General features: G+C 42.7%; 1 protein-coding gene across 3 annotated transcripts; it reads right to left on the bottom strand.

Annotated features, from left to right (window-relative positions):
• Window positions 1-25: 25 nt before the first annotated feature.
• Window positions 26-18,316, bottom strand: necab1 (N-terminal EF-hand calcium binding protein 1). 3 transcript variants are annotated; one of them, XM_058046835.2, is made up of 13 exons: window positions 17,778-18,079; window positions 14,999-15,023; window positions 13,203-13,311; window positions 9,108-9,133; window positions 8,884-8,981; window positions 8,262-8,398; window positions 6,701-6,822; window positions 6,568-6,644; window positions 4,850-4,897; window positions 4,469-4,581; window positions 2,899-2,976; window positions 2,739-2,830; window positions 26-394 (listed from the first exon to the last, which is right to left on the bottom strand). In XM_058046835.2, exons 1-13 carry the CDS (start codon window positions 17,949-17,951, stop codon window positions 363-365), a joined length of 1,131 nt encoding a protein of 376 aa, XP_057902818.2. In that variant the 5' UTR covers window positions 17,952-18,079; the 3' UTR covers window positions 26-362. The 3 variants fall into 3 exon arrangements, with proteins under 3 accessions (XP_057902818.2, XP_078648339.1, XP_078648338.1); XM_078792213.1 differs by lacking the exon at window positions 4,469-4,581 and having other exon boundaries at window positions 6,568-6,822; window positions 17,778-18,093; XM_078792212.1 differs by lacking the exons at window positions 26-394; window positions 2,739-2,830; window positions 2,899-2,976; ... (5 more) ...; window positions 8,884-8,981; window positions 9,108-9,133 and adding an exon at window positions 9,158-11,768 and having other exon boundaries at window positions 17,778-18,316.
• Between the last annotated feature and the right edge of the window lie 420 nt (window positions 18,317-18,736).

Below are 18,736 nucleotides of genomic sequence, written 5' to 3'. Positions count from 1 at the left end.
ATCTTCTTGTCTATTTTGACTTGTTTATTGATTCAACATAAATATGTTTATTGATTCAACATAAATACACATCTCTACGCGTTACACCTAAAGTGTACAGTAGCTGTAGTACCCCTTGCCGTCACCAGGGGGCGGTAAAAGACGTTTTCTAAAAAGTGACTGAAAGAAAGCTTCCTTAATCAGCTCACGTGGAAGAGCAGCCACGTTATGACGTCACGCCCAACACGTGATGACGTGTTGCTTTGTAGAAAGACGAAGGTTGTTTAGATTCTGTTTTTTGTCTTGCAAAGAAGGAAACACGGAGTTGCTAAACGACATAATAGATGTCACTACGACGTCATGGCGAGTCTGCTGGTCCGAGATCAGTTGTTGTTGTTGAGGACCCACCAAGAAGCTGCGGAGGAAACAAATACATTTGTATCAATAATCAACAATAGGAGTAATAATCAATAATTAATTAGTACTATGGTATAAATGTACAGATGCAGATGTACAGCTAATAGTACAATAAAAGCATATATAAATATCAACTATACAGCAGATACAAAAGTTTGGAGGCACTTTCCCATTCAAGAGCATTAGAAATGATCTGGAAACTTTTGACTTGACTTTGGATAAACTCCGGTACAGTTTGCTATTACCAAAACAAAAAGTTAAATAATATATATGTAAAATACTGTATGTGTATTATACTGTTTGGTACCATTTGTTATTTACATTGTCTTATATCAATAAAGTTTGACCTGACATGGCGTCCAGGTCCAGGATTAGGTTGGGCCATCGAACATCCATTGGAACTGGTTCTGACATTCCGATTCTCCCGGAAGCGTTAATTACATAAATGTCCACCTGTCCTCCTATATAAAGATTCTTCCAAATATTTATGTTCATGTTCAATGGTTGATACTTTTATTGGTTATTAATAGCATGAATTCACGGTCATTCATAGTGAAGAAAATAAGTATTTGAACACCCTGCTATTTTGCTATTTCTCCCACTTAGAAATCATGGAGGGGTCTGAAATTTTCATCGTAGGTGCATGTCCACTGTGAGAGAGATAAACTAAAAAGAAAAATCCAAATTTTAACAATTTATTTGTGTGATACAGCTGCTAATAAGTATTTGAACACCTGAGAAAATGAATGTTAATATTTGGTACAGTAGCCTTTGTTTGCTATTACAGAGGTCAAACGTTTCCTGTAGTTTTTCACCAGGTTTGCACACACTGCAGGAGGGATCTTGGCCCACTCCTCCACACAGATCTTCTCTAGATCAGTCAGGTTTCTGGGCTGTCGCTGAGAAACACGGAGTTTGAGCTCCCTCCAAAGATTTTCGATTGGGTTCAGGTCTGGAGACTGGCTGGGCCATGCTAGAACCTTGATATGCTTCTTACGGAGCCACTCCTTGGTTTTCCTGGCTGTGTGCTTCGGGTCGTTGTCGTGTTGGAAGACCCAGCCACGACCCATCTTCAATGCTCTGACAGAGGGAAGGAGGTTGTTCCCCAAAATCTCACAATACACGGCCCCAGTCATCCTCTCTTTAATGCAGTGCACTCGTCCTGTCCCATGTGCAGAAAAACACCCCCAAAGCATGATGCTACCACCCCCATGCTTCACAGTAGGGATGGTGTTCTTCGGATTGTACTCTTCATTCTTCTTCCTCCAAACACGCTTATTGGAATTATGACCAAAAAGTTCTATTTTGGTCTCATCTGACCATAAAACTTTCTCCCATGACTCCTCTGTATCATCCAAATGGTCATATGCAAACTTAAGACGGGCCTTGACATGTGCTGGTTTAAGCAGGGGAACCTTTCGTGCCATGCATGATTTCACATCATGACGTCTTAGTGTATTACCTACAGTAACCTTGGAAACGGTGGTCCCAGCTCCTTTCAGGTCATTGACCAAGTCCTGTCGTGTAGTTCTGGGCTGATTCCTCACCTTTCTTAGAATCATTGAGACCCCACGAGGTGATATCTTGCATGGGGCTCCACTCCGATTGAGATTGACCGTCATGTTTAGCTTCTTCCATTTTCTAATGATAGCTCCAACAGTGGACCTTTTTTCACCAAGCTGCTTGGTAATTGCTCCGTAGCCCTTTCCAGCCTTGTGGAGGTGTACAATTTTGTCTCTGGTGTCTTTGGACAGCTCTTTGGTCTTCGCCATGTTACAAGTTAAAGTCTTACTGATTGTATGGGGTGGACAGGTGTCTTTATGCAGCTAACGACCTCAAACAGGTGCATCTGATTCAGGATGATACATGGAGTGCAGGTGGACTTCTAATGGGCAGACTAACAGGTCTTTCAGGGTCAGAATTCTAGATGATACACAGGTGTTCAAATACTTATTTGCAGCTGTATCACACAAATAAATTGTTAAAAAATCATGCATTGTGATTTCTGGATTTTTCTTTTTAGTTTATCTCTCTCACAGTGGACATGCACCTACGATGAAAATTTCAGACCCCTCCATGATTTCTAAGTGGGAGAAATAGCAAAACAGCAGGGTGTTCAAATACTTATTTTCTTCACTGTAAGTCATTCACATTATGAAAAAGACATTTCATCCAAGAGCTTTGGTTAGCGCCTGCATTTCAACCATGCTAACTTTTTATGAACGAATCAGAACAGGAATCAAAACCAGGAATCGGAATCGCTCAAATTCAAACGATGTCCAAGCCTATCCAGGATACGTGGTATTAATACATGAAGTCTGAGTACTTGCTGGTGTACCTACCAGGGAGCAGCATGGTGGTCACGCTCTCCGGACTTTCCAGGAAGTCCACGTTGGCCCTCTGGAAGGTTTTGCTGTAGTTGGTCTGCAAGTGACTACCACAACACGTCATCACCTCCATTTATACACAAAACACATACGTGTACAAACTAAGTCAACTTACTTCTTCCACATGTTGTTATCCTCCCAGAATTCATAAAGGACAAAGTGAGACTCGTTAGCCAGACGCTGCACTGCAATGCTGCATGACAGGTGACAAAACTACTCAATAAATATTCATCACTTCCTAGTACAACACCATCTAAACACGTACTGACAACATGGATAACCTTAGACTCCAAGTACATCAACACCATGTATACTAGGGTTGGGAAGGATGAACCCAAGCGACCTGATATCTGCTCTGACAAGTATCTGCTTGACAGTCTGTCTCTTAATTTACAAATAGCATTAGCAGCGCTAGCATTAGCAGTGGACTAGCTAAATAATCTGAGATTTCCATTAATGTTGTACATTTATGACAATAAAGTTGTAAATTTACAAAAAAAACCTGTACGTTTTCAAAAATAAAGCTGTAAATTTATGACTTTATCCTTGGAAATTAAATAATTTGAGATTTAAGTAATAAATTTAAAGGATGGAAATTTGAAAAAAAGTCATACATTTATGAGAAAAAGAAAATCTGTCATATATAAATAAAAAAGTCCTAAATGTCTGAGGATAAAGTCGTAAATTTACAAAAAGAAAAAAGTCAAATATGAGAATGAAATTCCAAATTGACAAGAAAAAAGTCTTCAATGTACGGAAATAAAGTTTTAAATTCCTAATATTGTCAGTTCTGTGTAAATCTTTGACGTATTGTCTCAAAATCTCAAATAATTATTTTTTCAATGTGACCCAAATTGATCTTATTGATGATGTATTGTGTAAGAACATGAAATAAATAGAGAGCCCCCATCCACCAGTACCAGCCTGGACTAAGAAATATCCGCATTAGCACTCAATAAGCCCATCTTCCCTTGATGCCTTCCCATTTAGGATGAGGGGGAAGAATACGGCTTAAATACAGTGTAGTAGTCCATCAGTGCCTTCCAACTAAGTGGGACAAATTGCTGCTTGCATTAAAAATTAAAAAAACGTTTTAACTGTATATTATTGTTTGAATAACATAATGGCCCATATTAAAAACTAGGTATCCCTTTACATAAAATTTGATGTCGTTATTTACACATTGTATTTTTTAAAATGTCTAAACATTTCCTTGGGCCTGGTGGTCGGGAATATGATACTCTTAAGAATGATGATTTTATGCAATTGGTTTCTGTATTTTAGAATGTAAGACTCATGTCTACACCAACTAATATAACTACTGAATCGTATTGAAATGAATCGTTTGTACCGTATGGAATCGTTTTTAAGACATATGTTTCGGAATGGGATAGTAACCCTTGTATCTAGATGCTTAGGCAATCGTCTACTAACAATATCTATACCTTTATGGTACAAGTACATCAATGTTGTGTTTTAGTATTGACCGACTTGTGTGTCAAGTGAAGTGGGCGTGGCTAAAAATGTGTAAATGTCAGCTGGTCCTCGGGGCTGCTGGGCTTTTATGTGGAGTCAAAGTGACAGCTGACGTCACGCTGGTCATAGTCCATAAATACGATGCTAACATTCGTCACTCATGCTAGCTCCACATCTGTGAGTCTGTGTGTGTGTGTGTGTATACTGACTGCAGGCATCCAGTCTGTGTGCAGGTATGGCTCATGTATTGTCTGAGAGCCAGACGGAACTCCTCCATCTCCTCCTCCAACACAGACAGCTGCCTCTGGATGATGAGGATGTGCTGACAAACCACACATGACAACTTGTCAAAGAGGTTGCACAATCATCTACACACACACACACACACACGCACACGCGCACACACGCACACACACACACAGGAAGAAAGTTTGATGAATGTGAAAGTGTCACTCGCTTCCTGCGAACGCCAAAAAAATGATGAGATAAGATGGTCCTGCTGCTGTCGCCATGACAACCGCACTCATCATCTCCATCACAATCACCACCATCATCATCGTATGAGACGGGATGAAATGGTGAGGACGCACCAGCTTGCTCTCCAAGACCTCCTCCTCAACGGGCTCCAGACGGATGTCCTGCATGCAGAAGAATGAGCCGTTCATGGAACATTTCATAAAGACATGGAAGTGTCGTTGAAATGAATTCATATTCACACCGCTAGTTTCACTGAAATGAACGGTTTTGCCCACCGCCATCCCACACTGCTGGAGCGCTACCTACATAATTCCTCAAGGAACATGAAGGAACGCCTTCACCAAGTCCACAAAACATATGTAGAATGGTGGCCAAACTCCCATGCACCCTCAAGGACCCTCCTGGGAGTGTAGATCTGGTCCACAGTTTCACAACCAGGGACCAAATATGACATTCAACTATCTGGCAGATCCTCCTCTCCATAACCCCTGATTAGACCTTACCAGAAAGGCTGTGAAGTGTGATGCCACCAGAGTTGGAACACACCTACCATTCCCCTACTTAAAAGGGAGGACCACCACCCTGGTTTGTCAATCAAGATGTCCACTCGATGCTGCAGAGCTGTGTCAACCAAGACAGCCCCATAGCATCTCGGGCCTTAAGGAACTTCAGGCAGATCTCATCCATCCCCAAGACTCTGACACAGAGGAACTTTTTGACAAGCTCAGCCCCACAGATAGGACAGCCCACCAGGCGCTGCTTTCATGTCGTGTTGCTTGGCCTGCCGGTACCTGTCAGCTGCCTCGTGTCCCATGGGCCCCATGGGCGTCTTCGTGCCATGCCTGACCGGGCTCCAGAGGGATGCCCCAGTGACCCCAGGACAATGGACAATTATTATGGCTTTTTCATATTTTGATGTAATAATTAAATGAATAGGCGGCACGGCGGTCTAGTGGTTAGCGCACAGGCCTCACAGCTAGGAGGACCAGGGTTCAATTCCACCCTCGGCCATCTCCGTGTGGAGTTTGCATGTTCTCCCCGTGCATGCGTGGGTTTTCTCTGGGTGCTCCAGTTTCCTCCCACATTCCAAAAACATGCTAGGTTAATTGGCCACTCCAAATTGTCCATAGGTATGATTAATTAAATACTTTCATTCATTTTCTACCGCTTTTCCTCACAAGGTTCATGGGGGTGCTGGAGCCTATCCCAGTTGTCTTCGGGTGAGAGGCGGGGTACACCCTGGACTGGTGGCCAGCCAATCCCAGGGCACATATAGACAAACAACCATTCACACTCACATTCATACCTATGGATAATTTGGATTAGCCAATTAACCGAGCATGTTTTTGGAATGTGGGAGGAAACCGGAGTACCCGGAGAAAACCCACGCATGCACGGGGAGAACATGCAAACTCCACACAGAAATGGCCGAGGGTGGAATTGAACCCTGGTCTCCTAGCTGTGAGGTCTGCGTGCTAACCACTCGACCGCCGTGTAGCCCTAAATGAATACTTATGGCGTTAATGACGCATGAACCAAAATAATAATAATAATAATAATAATAATAATAAAAAATTAAATAATAAAAAAATAAAAAAATAAAAAAAAAATAAAAAAAAAACAAAAAAAACAAAAAATAAAAAATAAAAAAATAAATAATCAAAACATATAAATATATAAACATAAAAAAATAATAATAATTACAATAATTAAAATATTAAGCGGTAGAACATGAATGAATGAATGAATGAATGAATGAAAAATAATAATAAATAATAATGGACATCATTCTGAAACAGTGGGATGAGGAGGACAAGAGGCAGAAGGTCACCTTTTGTTCCAAGCGGTCGATGAGCTTCTGCAGCCTGTTGACCTGAACCGTCCAATGGCTGTCCTGGTCATGAGCACCTGGCAAGGACATGAAGGTGATTCTTCTGTAAAGGTGAGGTGCGTATGGGTGTCACCTGAATGAAGGAGGTTGATGATGGGGTTGTTGGGGGACAGGCTGTGGTTTCTCTGAAGTCTCCGGGTGGAGCGACGCCCCGTCCACTGGATGGATAACACCTCCGGCTTGGCCGGGCTGAGTCTGCAATGGTTCATATTTGACGATATCAACACTGACGTTACATACGGTGTGATATAATCATGATTACAGTGTGTGTCAGGTTTTTGTGAAAGTCATTCATTAGCTGGTGACAAATGATTCTCACACACGTGTGTGGGAGGAGGCGCTAATGGTATCCTTTGTCCGCCCACCTCATCTTATTCTGGGCTGCACTGTGAGCTTTCATTGCTGGAAGTGACGACTCGACAGCCTGACCCCTTTAAGAAACCTCAGTCTGTCCTTATCCAGCCTCCCTGGTGTGGAGCTCTTACTGTAAGTGTCCATCAAGCCAACATATCTCCTTCACGTCTAAAAGTCACCACGAAAAGCAATTCACAGTCGGAATCGCCCTCACGTTCACCGAAAACTGTCAACATGTCAGCCAGACTCTGAAGGACCAAAATCTGCTCTCCTATACTAATACTAAACACTCAACTCATGGATCACATGTCCAACAACCACGTATATGCTAACTTACCTCCTAACCGTGGTTGCACACTCGCTATGCATTCTAATATACCTGCTAACCATGTTAGCATACCTGCTAACCATGGTAAAAATACCAGGTAAATATGGTAACTACTGGTCAGATTAATACCTGGTAACCATGGTAGCATGTCTGGTACATGCTAACTTTGCTAACATAGCAAGTAGGCATGTTTCCTAACATACCGTAGCATGTAGTCATGTTGGCTAACATACCAGGCAGGCATGTTTGCTAGCATACCATAGCATGTAGTCATATTGGCTAGCATACCAGGCAGGCATGTTTGCTAACATACCAGGTAGGCACGTTTGCTAGCATACAGGTAGGCATGTTTGCTAACATACCAGGTAGGCATATTTGCCAACATACCAGGTAGGCATGTTTGCTAACATACTGTAGCATGTAAAGCACGTTTGCTAGCATACCAGGTAGGCATGTTTGCTAGCATACCAGGTAGGCATGTTTGCCAACATACCAGGTAGGCATGTTTGCTAGCATACCAGATAGGCATGTTTGCTAACATACCGTAGCATGTAGTCATGTTGGCTAACATACCAGGCAGGCATGTTTGCTAACATACCAGGTAGGCATGTTTGCCAACATACCAGGTAGGCATGTTTGCTAACATACTGTAGCATGTAAAGCACGTTTGCTAGCATACCAGGTAGGCATGTTTGCTACCATATTGTTGCATGTAGTCATGTTTACTAACATACCAGGTAGGCATGTTTGGTAAGATAAGGATGTAGGATACGTGTCGATGATGTTTATATACAAAGAGATGATGTTGTTGCCATGGTAACAGGGTTATAGTAAGTCCATAGCAGCTGATGGCAGAGGTGTAGCCAGATAGAGGATATTTGTCATGGGAATATGTTCAGGTTGGACTTGGGGATGCAGGAAGAGGCGGCGTGAGGAGACGAGTGTGTCTGACTTGTCCTGGCGAGTCTGCTCGGCGGTGGTTTCCATGGCGCACTCCAAGGAGCTCTGCAGCGACTGAAGCTGACTGGTGGTCTCCTTCAGCAGGAAGCGGGTCACAAACTGTTCCAGGTGGGCGGACCCCTGGTACTCCTGTCAATCAAAGGCAGGGGGAGGATATTGTCATAACATACTCATTAACTTTCATAAGACGTGAGGATAAGGAATTTCTTGCTGCCAGCAGTCGCAAAGGAAGCTAGAGAAAAAGTTCTATATTTCATACCGGACGCGACGGGGCAGCACTGTCTCTGCTCTATGTGTTCTATATCTACACACGTTCATATCACCGTGTGATATCAACATCCGAGGCTAACCTTTTATTCTTATTGGCTGCATGGACACGTTTGTCCAAAGAGCGCAAGCGTCTTGGTGCTCGTGTGCTCGGCGTGTGGCAAGTTACGATCAAAGCCTTAAAGGTCATCCTGCTGTGGAGCGTCTGGGCTGCCCGGCCTCCTGGGACTGATGCTGCTTTTTTTTTAACACTCGCGGGTGAGACGTTTCATGATGAAGAACAATACCACGGGCCGCAACAGCTTTCATATTTGCCAACATATGGCACGTACTGTACAGCGCCTCACCTTCTTTGTCTTGTCCATGGCGGCCAGGATGGACGTGTTGAGATCCTCCAAGGCTGCCAGAACATTCTTATACTCCCCCAGGTGCTGAGAGAAATACTCTTACCCGGCACACGGCAACACGACAGGAGGGCAGAGGTCAGAGGTCAACATGGCATCTCCACACTTTCATGGCAACACATCACACGCATGCTCTCCCGTCAATAAAACATCAAAGCTCAACTTACCACACAACTCATCTGTGTCCACGTTGCTGCAGCACACACACACACACACACACACACACACACCATATAAACATCACCTTTTTAGATACATACACAGTACATATACATCTGCAATATACACTATATACTGTGTACACATTGCCTTTTTCAGATACATACACAGTACGTATACATCTACAGTATATACTGTAAACACAGGTTTTTCAGTTACATACACAGTACATATACATCTGCAATATACACTATATACTGTGTACACATCCTAACCAGATGCCCAAGCCACCTCATCTGGCTCCTAAAGTGGAGGAGTATGAGTATGAGTAGCAGTTATACTGTCACCCCCTTCAGCCCCTTGTGACAGCTCTTTTCTTTGGAGATGCAAGTGCATAGTTCTGCTGCATCTCCAATAAATACATTTTACCTGCTATTGGGTCCTCATCTCTGCATCCTGGGGTCGAACCGTAAAGCAACCAAGCCGGAACGTGACCTATACTCAGATTCTCTCCCGGATCACAGTGCTCCTCGCCTTATCTCTAAGGAGAGACCAGACACCCAGCGGAGAAAACTAATAAATGAAATAGAGAGCTTTGACTTTTGGTATAGCTCTCTCTTCACCACAACAGACCGATGTAGAGTCTGATCACTGCAGATGCTGCACCAATTCTCACGTTCCACCCTTCCCTCGCTCGTGAACAAGACCCCGAGGTACATAGACTCCTCCACTTGGGACAGGATCTCATCCCCGACCCGGAGATGGCACACCACCCCAACCATGGACTCGGATTTCGAGCTGCTGACTCTCATCCCGGTCGCTTCAAACTTGGCTGTGAAACATTCCGGTGAGAGTTGAAGGTCACGGCTCGATGAAGCCCACAGAGAACAAATCCAGCAGCCGCCAAAATCCCTCAAATGCTCCTGGAGATTCTGTCCATGACAGTAATGAACAGAATGGGTGACAAAGGGCAGTCCAACCCCCGGTACTGGAAACGGGTCTGACTTATTGGAGTCTGAATCAGCTGATGTAATACTCCAGACTCCCGGAGTACAGTCCAAAGCATCCCCCCGAGGAACACAGTTGAATGCCTTCTCTGAGTCCACAAAACACATTTAGACCGGTCGAGCAAACTACCATGCACACTCCAGGATCCTGCTGAGAATGTAGAGCTGGTCCACAGTTCCACGTTCAGGACCTCCTCCTGAATCCAAGATTCAACTGTCCGATGGATCTTCCTCCCCATAACCCCTGAATAGACCTCACCAGGGAGGCCGAGGAGCGTGATTCCCCGATAGTTGGAACACACCCTCCGGTCCCCCTTCTTAAAAAGAGAGCTCACAATCCCGGTCTGCTAATCCAGTGACAGTGACCTCGATGTCCTCGCAATGCTGCAGAGCTACATCAAGCAAGACACCACCACAGAATCCAGGGCCTTAAGGAACTCTGGGTGGATCCCATCCACCCCCAGGGCCCTGCCCATGAGGAGCTTTTTCAAAATGGCCAAAATGTTCTCAATAAAAGCATAATAGAAGGTCAGCAAAATTTTTTTGTTCACTGCAAAGGAACTCAGCTTCCTCAACATGTACAGTCTCTGATTGCACATCTTGAGGATCTCCTCTGTATTAGATGAAAAACTCAGAAGGCCATCAAACATAGTGCCTAGGTACCTATACTCCTCAACCACCTCCACCGGTTCCCCCCCAATGGTGGTAGTGATGGCCTCTGCAAGTTGTCTCTGCTTGCTGCTGTATGTCACAATCACCTCTTTGGTCTTGGTTGGGTTGAGTTGCAGGCAAACATCATCACACCAGGTGACAAAGTCCTGAAGAACAGAGCTATGGTGTAGATTAGGTGCAGAAAGCAGAGAAAGTAGAACTGTGTCGTCAGCAAACTTCACGAGGTGGCAATGCGGCTGGCTAGACCTGCAGTCATCCGTATAGAGGATGAAGAGGAGTGGTGATAAAACACAGCCCTGGGGGGAGCCGGTGGAGGTACGGAGGGTGTCGGAGTATAAACCGTTAACAAGCACCCTTTGTGAACGGTCAGTTAAAAAATCCATAATCCACAAAGTGAGCTGATGATCCAGTTTAAAGCGGGTAACTACCTTTTGAGCAAGGAGGTGTGGCTGCATGGTATTGAATGCTGATGAGAAGTCCGCGAACAGGAGCTGAGCAATGGAATTAGGGGTCTCCAGATGAGCATGGATGGCCTCCATTATGAACAGTTTGGCATCGTCCACTCCCCTGCCGGCCCTGTATGCAAACTGCAGTGGGTCCATAAGACTGGCAACAGACTTGGTGATGGAGTTTTTAATGATTCTCTCCATAGCTTTCATCACCAGGGACGTCAAGGCTACAGGCCTCAAGTCATTCAGCACCTTAACGGAACCCTTCTTGGGAATGGGGATGATTGTTGAGTGTTTCCACCTCTGGGGCACAGTGCAGCAGTTCATGGAAGTTTGGAACAGTTGCTGGAATACCTCTCCCAACTGTGCAGCACAGTGCTTGAGGGTCCGTGCGCAGATGCTGTCAGGTCCACTAGCAGTGTTGAGCTTTGTCATCTTCAGTGCTCTCACAACCTCCTCCTTGCTGAAGGTAACAGTAGGAATCCCAGGGTTGAGTGAGGAAATGAAGGACTTCCGCTCTGAACTTCTGTCCCTTTCAAACCTTGTAAAAAATGAGTTAAGGTCATTAGATAGGGACGTTGTGCTACAGCCGTCAACCTGGATGGGTTTACGACTGGATGTCATACAGTTCACAGCTGCCATCTTCTTCAGGCCCTGCCAAGCAGAGCGGAGGTTCCCCTGGGAAAACGAGGCCTCCACTTTGTTCTTATAATTCAGCTTGGCTCTTTTAATTGCACGCTTGACCTCTCGGTTGACCTCCTTCTTTTCCTCCGCTGAACCCGTATAAAAAAATCCTTTTTTTCTTATTGAGTAGCTGCTTCAGTTCTTTTGTTACCCAGGGTTTATTGTTAGGGAATACTGTGATGGTTTTGGTTGGGATAATGTTGTTGACACAGAAGGATATATAATCTGTGACTGTGTCGACCTGTTCGTCGATGTTGTTGGAGGCCAGTAAACAATTCCAGTCAGTGGATTCAAAACAGCCCTGGAGTCTGTCAACACTACTGGGTGTCCACTGTTTAACAGTCTTAATTATTTTTTCTGACCTCTTGACAACGGGCACGTAAGCTGGAGCAAGCAAAATACTGTTGTGATCTGCAGAACCAAGGGGAGGAAGGGGGACTGCCTTATAAGCCTTTGGGACAGAGCCATAACATCTGTCCAATGTTTTACCAAGTCATGTGGGGCAGTCAATGTATTGTTGAAATCCCTTAAGAGATTTATCCATTAAACAGTGATTGAAATCACCCATCAAGAATTTTGGTGCGTCTGGGGAGATTGATTCTAGCCTGTTTATGGTATTCTTGACATGTTCAGACGCAGCAGCAGCGTTTGCTTTGGGGTGAATATAAACCAAAATTATAAAAAGTTGTGGAAACTCCTGTGGGAGGTGGAATGGGCGAAGAGAGATGGCCAGCAGTTCTATGTCAGAGTTGCACAACTCTTCCCTGATCACAACAGATTTGCAATAGGATGGGTTGACATAGATGCAGACCCCGCCCCCACAATGTTTCTTAGTGAGAGAGGAGTCTCGATCCAGCCTTACAGGAGAGCCAAACCCGTCTATGTGCAGGGCGTAATTGCTGTCTCCTTTATTTAGCCATGTCTCTGTAAAGGCTAAAATCGATGTTGTCCGATATTCGTACATATGGTTGACATTAGCTTGTAGTTCGTCAGTCTTGTTGCGGAGTGAGCGAACGTTAGCCGTTAGCGTTATGAAGTGAATGCTAGCTAGTATAAGTATATCCCAAGCTCAGTCTTCCTGCTTTGATCCAAAAGAAAGGTTGAAATAGTACACATTTGAAATATTGCTATTGCTAATATTTTAAATATTGTTAAGATTACACAAATCAAGCAAATCATGGAGCAAATGTTGCTGGAATTGCAGAAGATGGAAATGGAAAGATATACTGTATACATAATCATGTATTCATTGTTATCAGAGATTGTACACAAGGAGCGATGCTCCACTCACTCTGTGTTGTGCGTGTCGATGGCGTGGAAAAGCTGCTGCAGCTCGTCGGGCGTCAGAACGCCATCAGAGAAATACGCCTTGAACTCCTCAAAGGTCAGCTTGCCGTCATCTGAAAAGCATACGTCAGCACGGTGGATCAGTGGGTACTGTTGTGCGTCTATCCATCTATGTAACCATCCAACAATCATACCGGCATCATGACAACACTTTTTTATTTGCATCTTTTTCACAACCAAAGCTATCAAAACAACTCATACTATTATCAAATATGACAATTCACCTGTTGCTTCATTGTTAGAGCCCCACAAGCCAATGAAAAAACACTGGAATGTGCGAGCCACGCCCATTTTACCATTTTATCACAAAATCTGTATGAAATATAAAGCAGGGTACAGGCTGGGAAGATGTCAGTATTTGCTGAAATGTTAAATGCTACTAATATGCTTACAGATTAGCATGCTAACATGCTAATGTCAACATGCAACATCAAAAATGGTAGCGCTAAGCGTCTGTGTATATCTAAAAAAATGCTACTATGTTAATGCTAGCACGCTAACATTGCTGATTGCTAATGTTAGCAAGCAACATCTGACATAGTAATGCTAGCATACTAACATTGCTAATATGCTAATGTTAGCATGCAACATCAAAAATGGTAGCGCTAAGCGTCTGTGTAATTCTAAAAAAATGCTACTATGTTAATGCTAGCATGCTAACATTACTGATTGCTAATGTTAGCAAGCAACATCTAACATAGTAATGCTAGCATGAAAACATTGTTAATATGCTAATGTTAGCATGCAACATCAAAATGGTAGCGCTAAGCGTCTGTGTATATCTAAAAAAATGCTACTATGTTAATGCTAGCATGCTAACATTGCTGATTGCTAATGTTAGCAAGCAACATCTAACATAGTAATGCTAGCATACTAACATTGCTAATATGCTAATGTTAGCATGCAACATCAAAAATGGTAGCGCTAAGCGTCTGTGTATATCTAAAAAAATGCTACTATGTTAATGCTAGCATGCTAACATTACTGATTGCTAATGTTAGCAAGCAACATCTAACATAGTAATGCTAGCATGAAAACATTGTTAATATGCTAATGTTAGCATGCAACATCAAAAATGGTAGCGCTAAGTGTCTGTTTATATCTGAAAAATGTTACTATGTTAATGCCAGCATACTAACATTGCTGATTGCCAATGTTAGCAAGCAACATCTAACATAGTAATGCTAGCATGCTAACATTGCTAATATGCTAATGTTAGCATGCAACATCACAAATGGTAGAGCTAAGTGTCTGCATATGACAATACTTATGAAAATGTAAAAACAAAATATTACTACAACATCCAACATGGTATGTACTATGTACTAGGAATGCTAAATGTTAGCTCGCTGGAGCATAGAAAAACTGTTGGCTTTCTAAATACAATTTTTAATTTTTTTATCAGAGCCCTCTAGACATGGAATAACACCCCTATGGTCAGCTTTACAGTACATTACTCAGCTCCTTTTTCTAAACTTAAGAAACCCCAAACAGTGTTGCTATGCGAGAGGTCACAAACGTGTGGAGGAGGAGGGGGGGGGTTGATACCCGATGATGATCATCGCTGGGAGCTGATGTGAGAGGACGTGTGACTAAAATACTTCAATCAAATCAAATGGTGGCTGTAGTTCACCAAGGCTGAGCTAATATCATTATTCCTGGCTGATATATGATGATTACTATCACCCCCGTCTCCTTGGAAACCACATCAACACCATGTCATCATCACTACATATTTACCATTTTTATCCGCTCGCCGTAAAATCTGTAAGGAGAAAAAGAAAATGTTAGAAAAGGAGTTCAAGTATGCGTGTGTGTGTATGAGATACACAAAGTCTTAATGCAGAGTAGGATTTATTATTGATGGAAGTGAAACCCTATCCTCAAACAAAATACCATCCAATACTACTAATACTATATTCTAGTTTACTTCTTAAAGGGGACCCATGATGCTTTTCCCACTTTTCTGACCTATAAAAGTAGTAGAATGTTGTATTCTGGTGTTAAACCATCCCAAAGTTTCAGATCATGATGTTTGTGCATTTGGAAGTGAGTCCTGACAGAAGTTTGGGATGGCTCTGAACGCTTGGTTTCAGAGGGCGTGGTAAAACTGCAGAGGGGTGAATCCTTGTAGGGGCGTGGCTGTAAGCCGCTAAGAGTTAACTAAGCCCCTCCCCCGAGCTCTGCTCCTTTTACTATGGCAAAGCCACATTTGTTTCCAATTCCAAAAGACGCCACCGTCAGACACAAGTGGTTGGAGTTCCTGATTCCCTACCAGCAAATGAAATGCATTTTCATCTGTCAAGGGCATTTCACACTGGACTCTTTAGTGAACATGGGCCACTATGCAGCTGGACTAGCCCACAAACTTGCTAAAGGCCTACGCCTTTACAACATTACTTGGTGGTGTGTCTTTATTTTGGGGAAGTCATGGAGCAAAAGGGCTTGTCTGTGTAGCATTATAGCATAGAGGAATGTAGCATTGTAGCATAGAGGAATGTAGCATTATAGCATAGAGGAATGTAGCATTGTAGCATAGAGGAATGTAGCATTGTTGCATAGAGGAATGTAGCATTGTAGCATAGAGGACTGTAGCATTGTCGCATAGAGGAATGTAGCATTATAGCATAGAGGAATGTAGCATTGTTGCATAGAGGAATGTAGCATTGTAGCATAGAGGAATGTAGCATTGTCGCATAGAGGAATGTAACATTGTCACATAGAGGAATGTAGCATTGTAGCATAGAGGAATGTAGCATTATAGCATAGAGGAATATAGCATTATAGCATAGCAGAATGTAGCATTGTAGCATAGAGGAATGTAGCATTATAGCATAGTGGAATGTAGCATTGTAGCATAGAGGAATGTAGCATTGTAGCATAGCGGAATGTAGCATTGTAACATAGAGGAATGTCGCATTGTAGCATTGAGGAATGTAGCATTACAGCATAGTGGAATGTAGCATTCTAGCATACAGGAATGTAGCATTATAGCATAGAGGAATGTAGCATTGTTGCATAGAGGAGTGTAGCATTGTAGCATAGAGGAATGTAGCATTGTAGCATCGAGGAATGTAGCATTGTAGCATAGAGGAATGTAACATTGTCGCATAGAGGAATGTAGCATTGTAGCATAGAGGAATGTAGCATTATAGCATAGAGGAATGTAGCATTATAGCATAGCAAAATGTAGCACTGTAGCATAGAGGAATGTAGCATTATAGCATAGCGGAATGTAGCATTGTAGCATAGAGGAATGTAGCATTGTAGCATAGCGGAATGTAGCATTGTAACATAGAGGAATGTAGCATTGTAGCATTGAGGAATGTAGCATTACAGCATAGAGGAATGTAGCATTCTAGCATACAGGAATGTAGCATTATAGCATAGAGAAATGTAGCATTCTAGCATAAAGGAATGTAGCATTATAGCATAGCGGAATGTAGCATTGTAACATAGCAGAATGTAGCATTGTAGCATAGAGAAATGTAGCATTGTAGCATAGTGGAATGTAGCATTGTAACATAGCAGAATGTAGCATTGTAGCATAGAGGAATGTAGCATTATAGCATAGCGGAATGTAGCATTGTAACATAGCAGAATGTAGCATTGTAGCATAGCGGAATGTAGCATTGTAGCATAGAGGAATATAGCATTGTAGCATTGAAATACAATGAAACAGACCACGAAATCCAAAGAAATTCAGCTGAATAGGTGCAGATTGTGTAAGATCTAGAAAGCTTTGTGTGCTGGGTATTGTGTGTAGCTGCTCTATAGGAGTCCACAAGTCAATCCAAAGGGCCCAACATGAGCATAAAAGAGGAACGCCTTGTCACAAACACCTCTTCAATGTTACAAATACAAATAAACCAAAGTTATTCAATGCTTCTTAAACTTTGTTTGTCCATTGGGGGTCAGCGGGGTGTTATCGAGGGGGTGTCCACAGTGGGGGCTGGGGGCCATTTGCAGCATGCAGCTTATTTATGACAAATTACAGGAATTAACGGGATGTAAAAAATAATTTAAAAAAATGTCCTGCTCCTTAGCTGAAATTCTATTTTTAATACAAAAATAGATGTTTTCTTGTTTTCTGTGATTTTAAAAACCCTATGATTTTAAAAACCCTGGGAGAAAAATCATTTTTATGACGTTATTCTTCATAATTGACTGACGATGCACCCTTTAACATAAACAATGTGCGATGAAGGTGAAAGAGGGCAATAAAAATATGAAGTTATATATTAATGTGTGGAAGGAAGTGTTTAAGACATTTAATGTGTATTTCTGACAATGTTAAGAAATATTTCCACACATAAGATGTATTTCTGAAATTTTCACACACACCGCACACACACACGTACACTCAGCCAAGGAAGCCAACAGGTTATGAAGACATGATAAAAAGCAGAATTTGCTGTGATTGTTTTTCAGTATTCATATTTTTCAACACTTTGCACCCCATCATTATGACCATCAATCATAACAAATACAAACAAATAATAATACATATATTCCTCACATCAATGAAGATGGACATTCCCTTCTTGGGCTCTCCAGACACAAACAGCACTTCCTGTGAACAATCCATCATGCCAACAAGTCTGTCTTCCACCAGCAGAGGAACGTGAGCGCTTGACTGAATGCGGGTTGTGGATGCTTTGGCAGGTACAGCACGACCTACCGCTCTGCACATGCGTCAAGTCACCGGTAAACACATGGCGCCGCTTCCGTATACAAGCAAGCTAATTCCGCCGATAACAAGTCCCTATGACCTTTGTATGCGTGTTATAAAGCAGCTTACAACCGATCATGACTTCTTGAGCTTTGCTTTTCAGTGAGGACGTTCTGCTGCCACCAGTAGGGAAGTGAGAGCTTTTGTTTTGAAAGAAACATAGGCTAACATCCGGTTAATTTAACGGAGCTTGACTTGCGAAAACGTTATGCTGAAGACGTACACGTTAAACAACTGTTGAATATGTAATACTATTGAAAGTAAATCTATAAAAACGATGATTATTGGATGTTGGCGTCAAATATGTCCCTATTTAACAAATAATACTAATTGCTGAGTTTCGTGTGTCACATCCGGATGCTGGGAGCCCCCCAAAAAACCAACCAACCAAACAAACAAACAAGGAAACAAACAAACAGACAAACAACCGTATTCGTAAGGAAGACAAGTAATATCAGAACAAAGTTTCCGCATAGATGCGCCCTTCTCGCATGTACAAATCGGTGAAACATGTATTTGGGAAAACGCTATTACTAAGATAAAAAAAGGCAAGGAAAGGCCGAGAAGCCGCCTTCAAGACCCCCCAAGACCACCAAGACCCCCCCGCCGGTCACGTGGTTGAAGGCCAGCAGTCAGGGCGGTAACGTGGCTAGGTAGCCTCATCTAGTGGAAATCTGTGAAAGTACACAAACATCACATCCAGCGGCTACCGATTGACATATTCCAAATAGACCTAAAATAAACGA

Source organism: Doryrhamphus excisus, linkage group LG7 (genome assembly GCF_037039965.1).
Source record: "Doryrhamphus excisus strain RoL-2023G ecotype Guam linkage group LG7, RoL_Dexc_Guam_v1.1, whole genome shotgun sequence".
NCBI classification, from domain to species: domain Eukaryota; kingdom Metazoa; phylum Chordata; class Actinopteri; order Syngnathiformes; family Syngnathidae; genus Doryrhamphus; species Doryrhamphus excisus.
Note: the sequence above shows the minus strand (reverse complement) of the source record. Positions and strands in the feature narration are given on the sequence as shown.

Bases quoted from the DNA above. Each gene is read 5' to 3' on its own strand.
- necab1 (XM_078792212.1), bottom strand. From the start codon at position 17,951: ATGTGCAGAGCGGTAGGTCGTGCTGTACCTGCCAAAGCATCCACAACC. The intron at 15,024-17,777 runs GTGAGGAATATA...TTCTCCTTACAG, and splicing joins GAATGTCCATCTTCATTGAT to ATTTTACGGCGAGCGGATAA. The intron at 11,769-13,202 runs GTGAGTGGAGCA...ATTTTTTACAAG, and splicing joins ATCGACACGCACAACACAGA to GTTTGAAAGGGACAGAAGTT.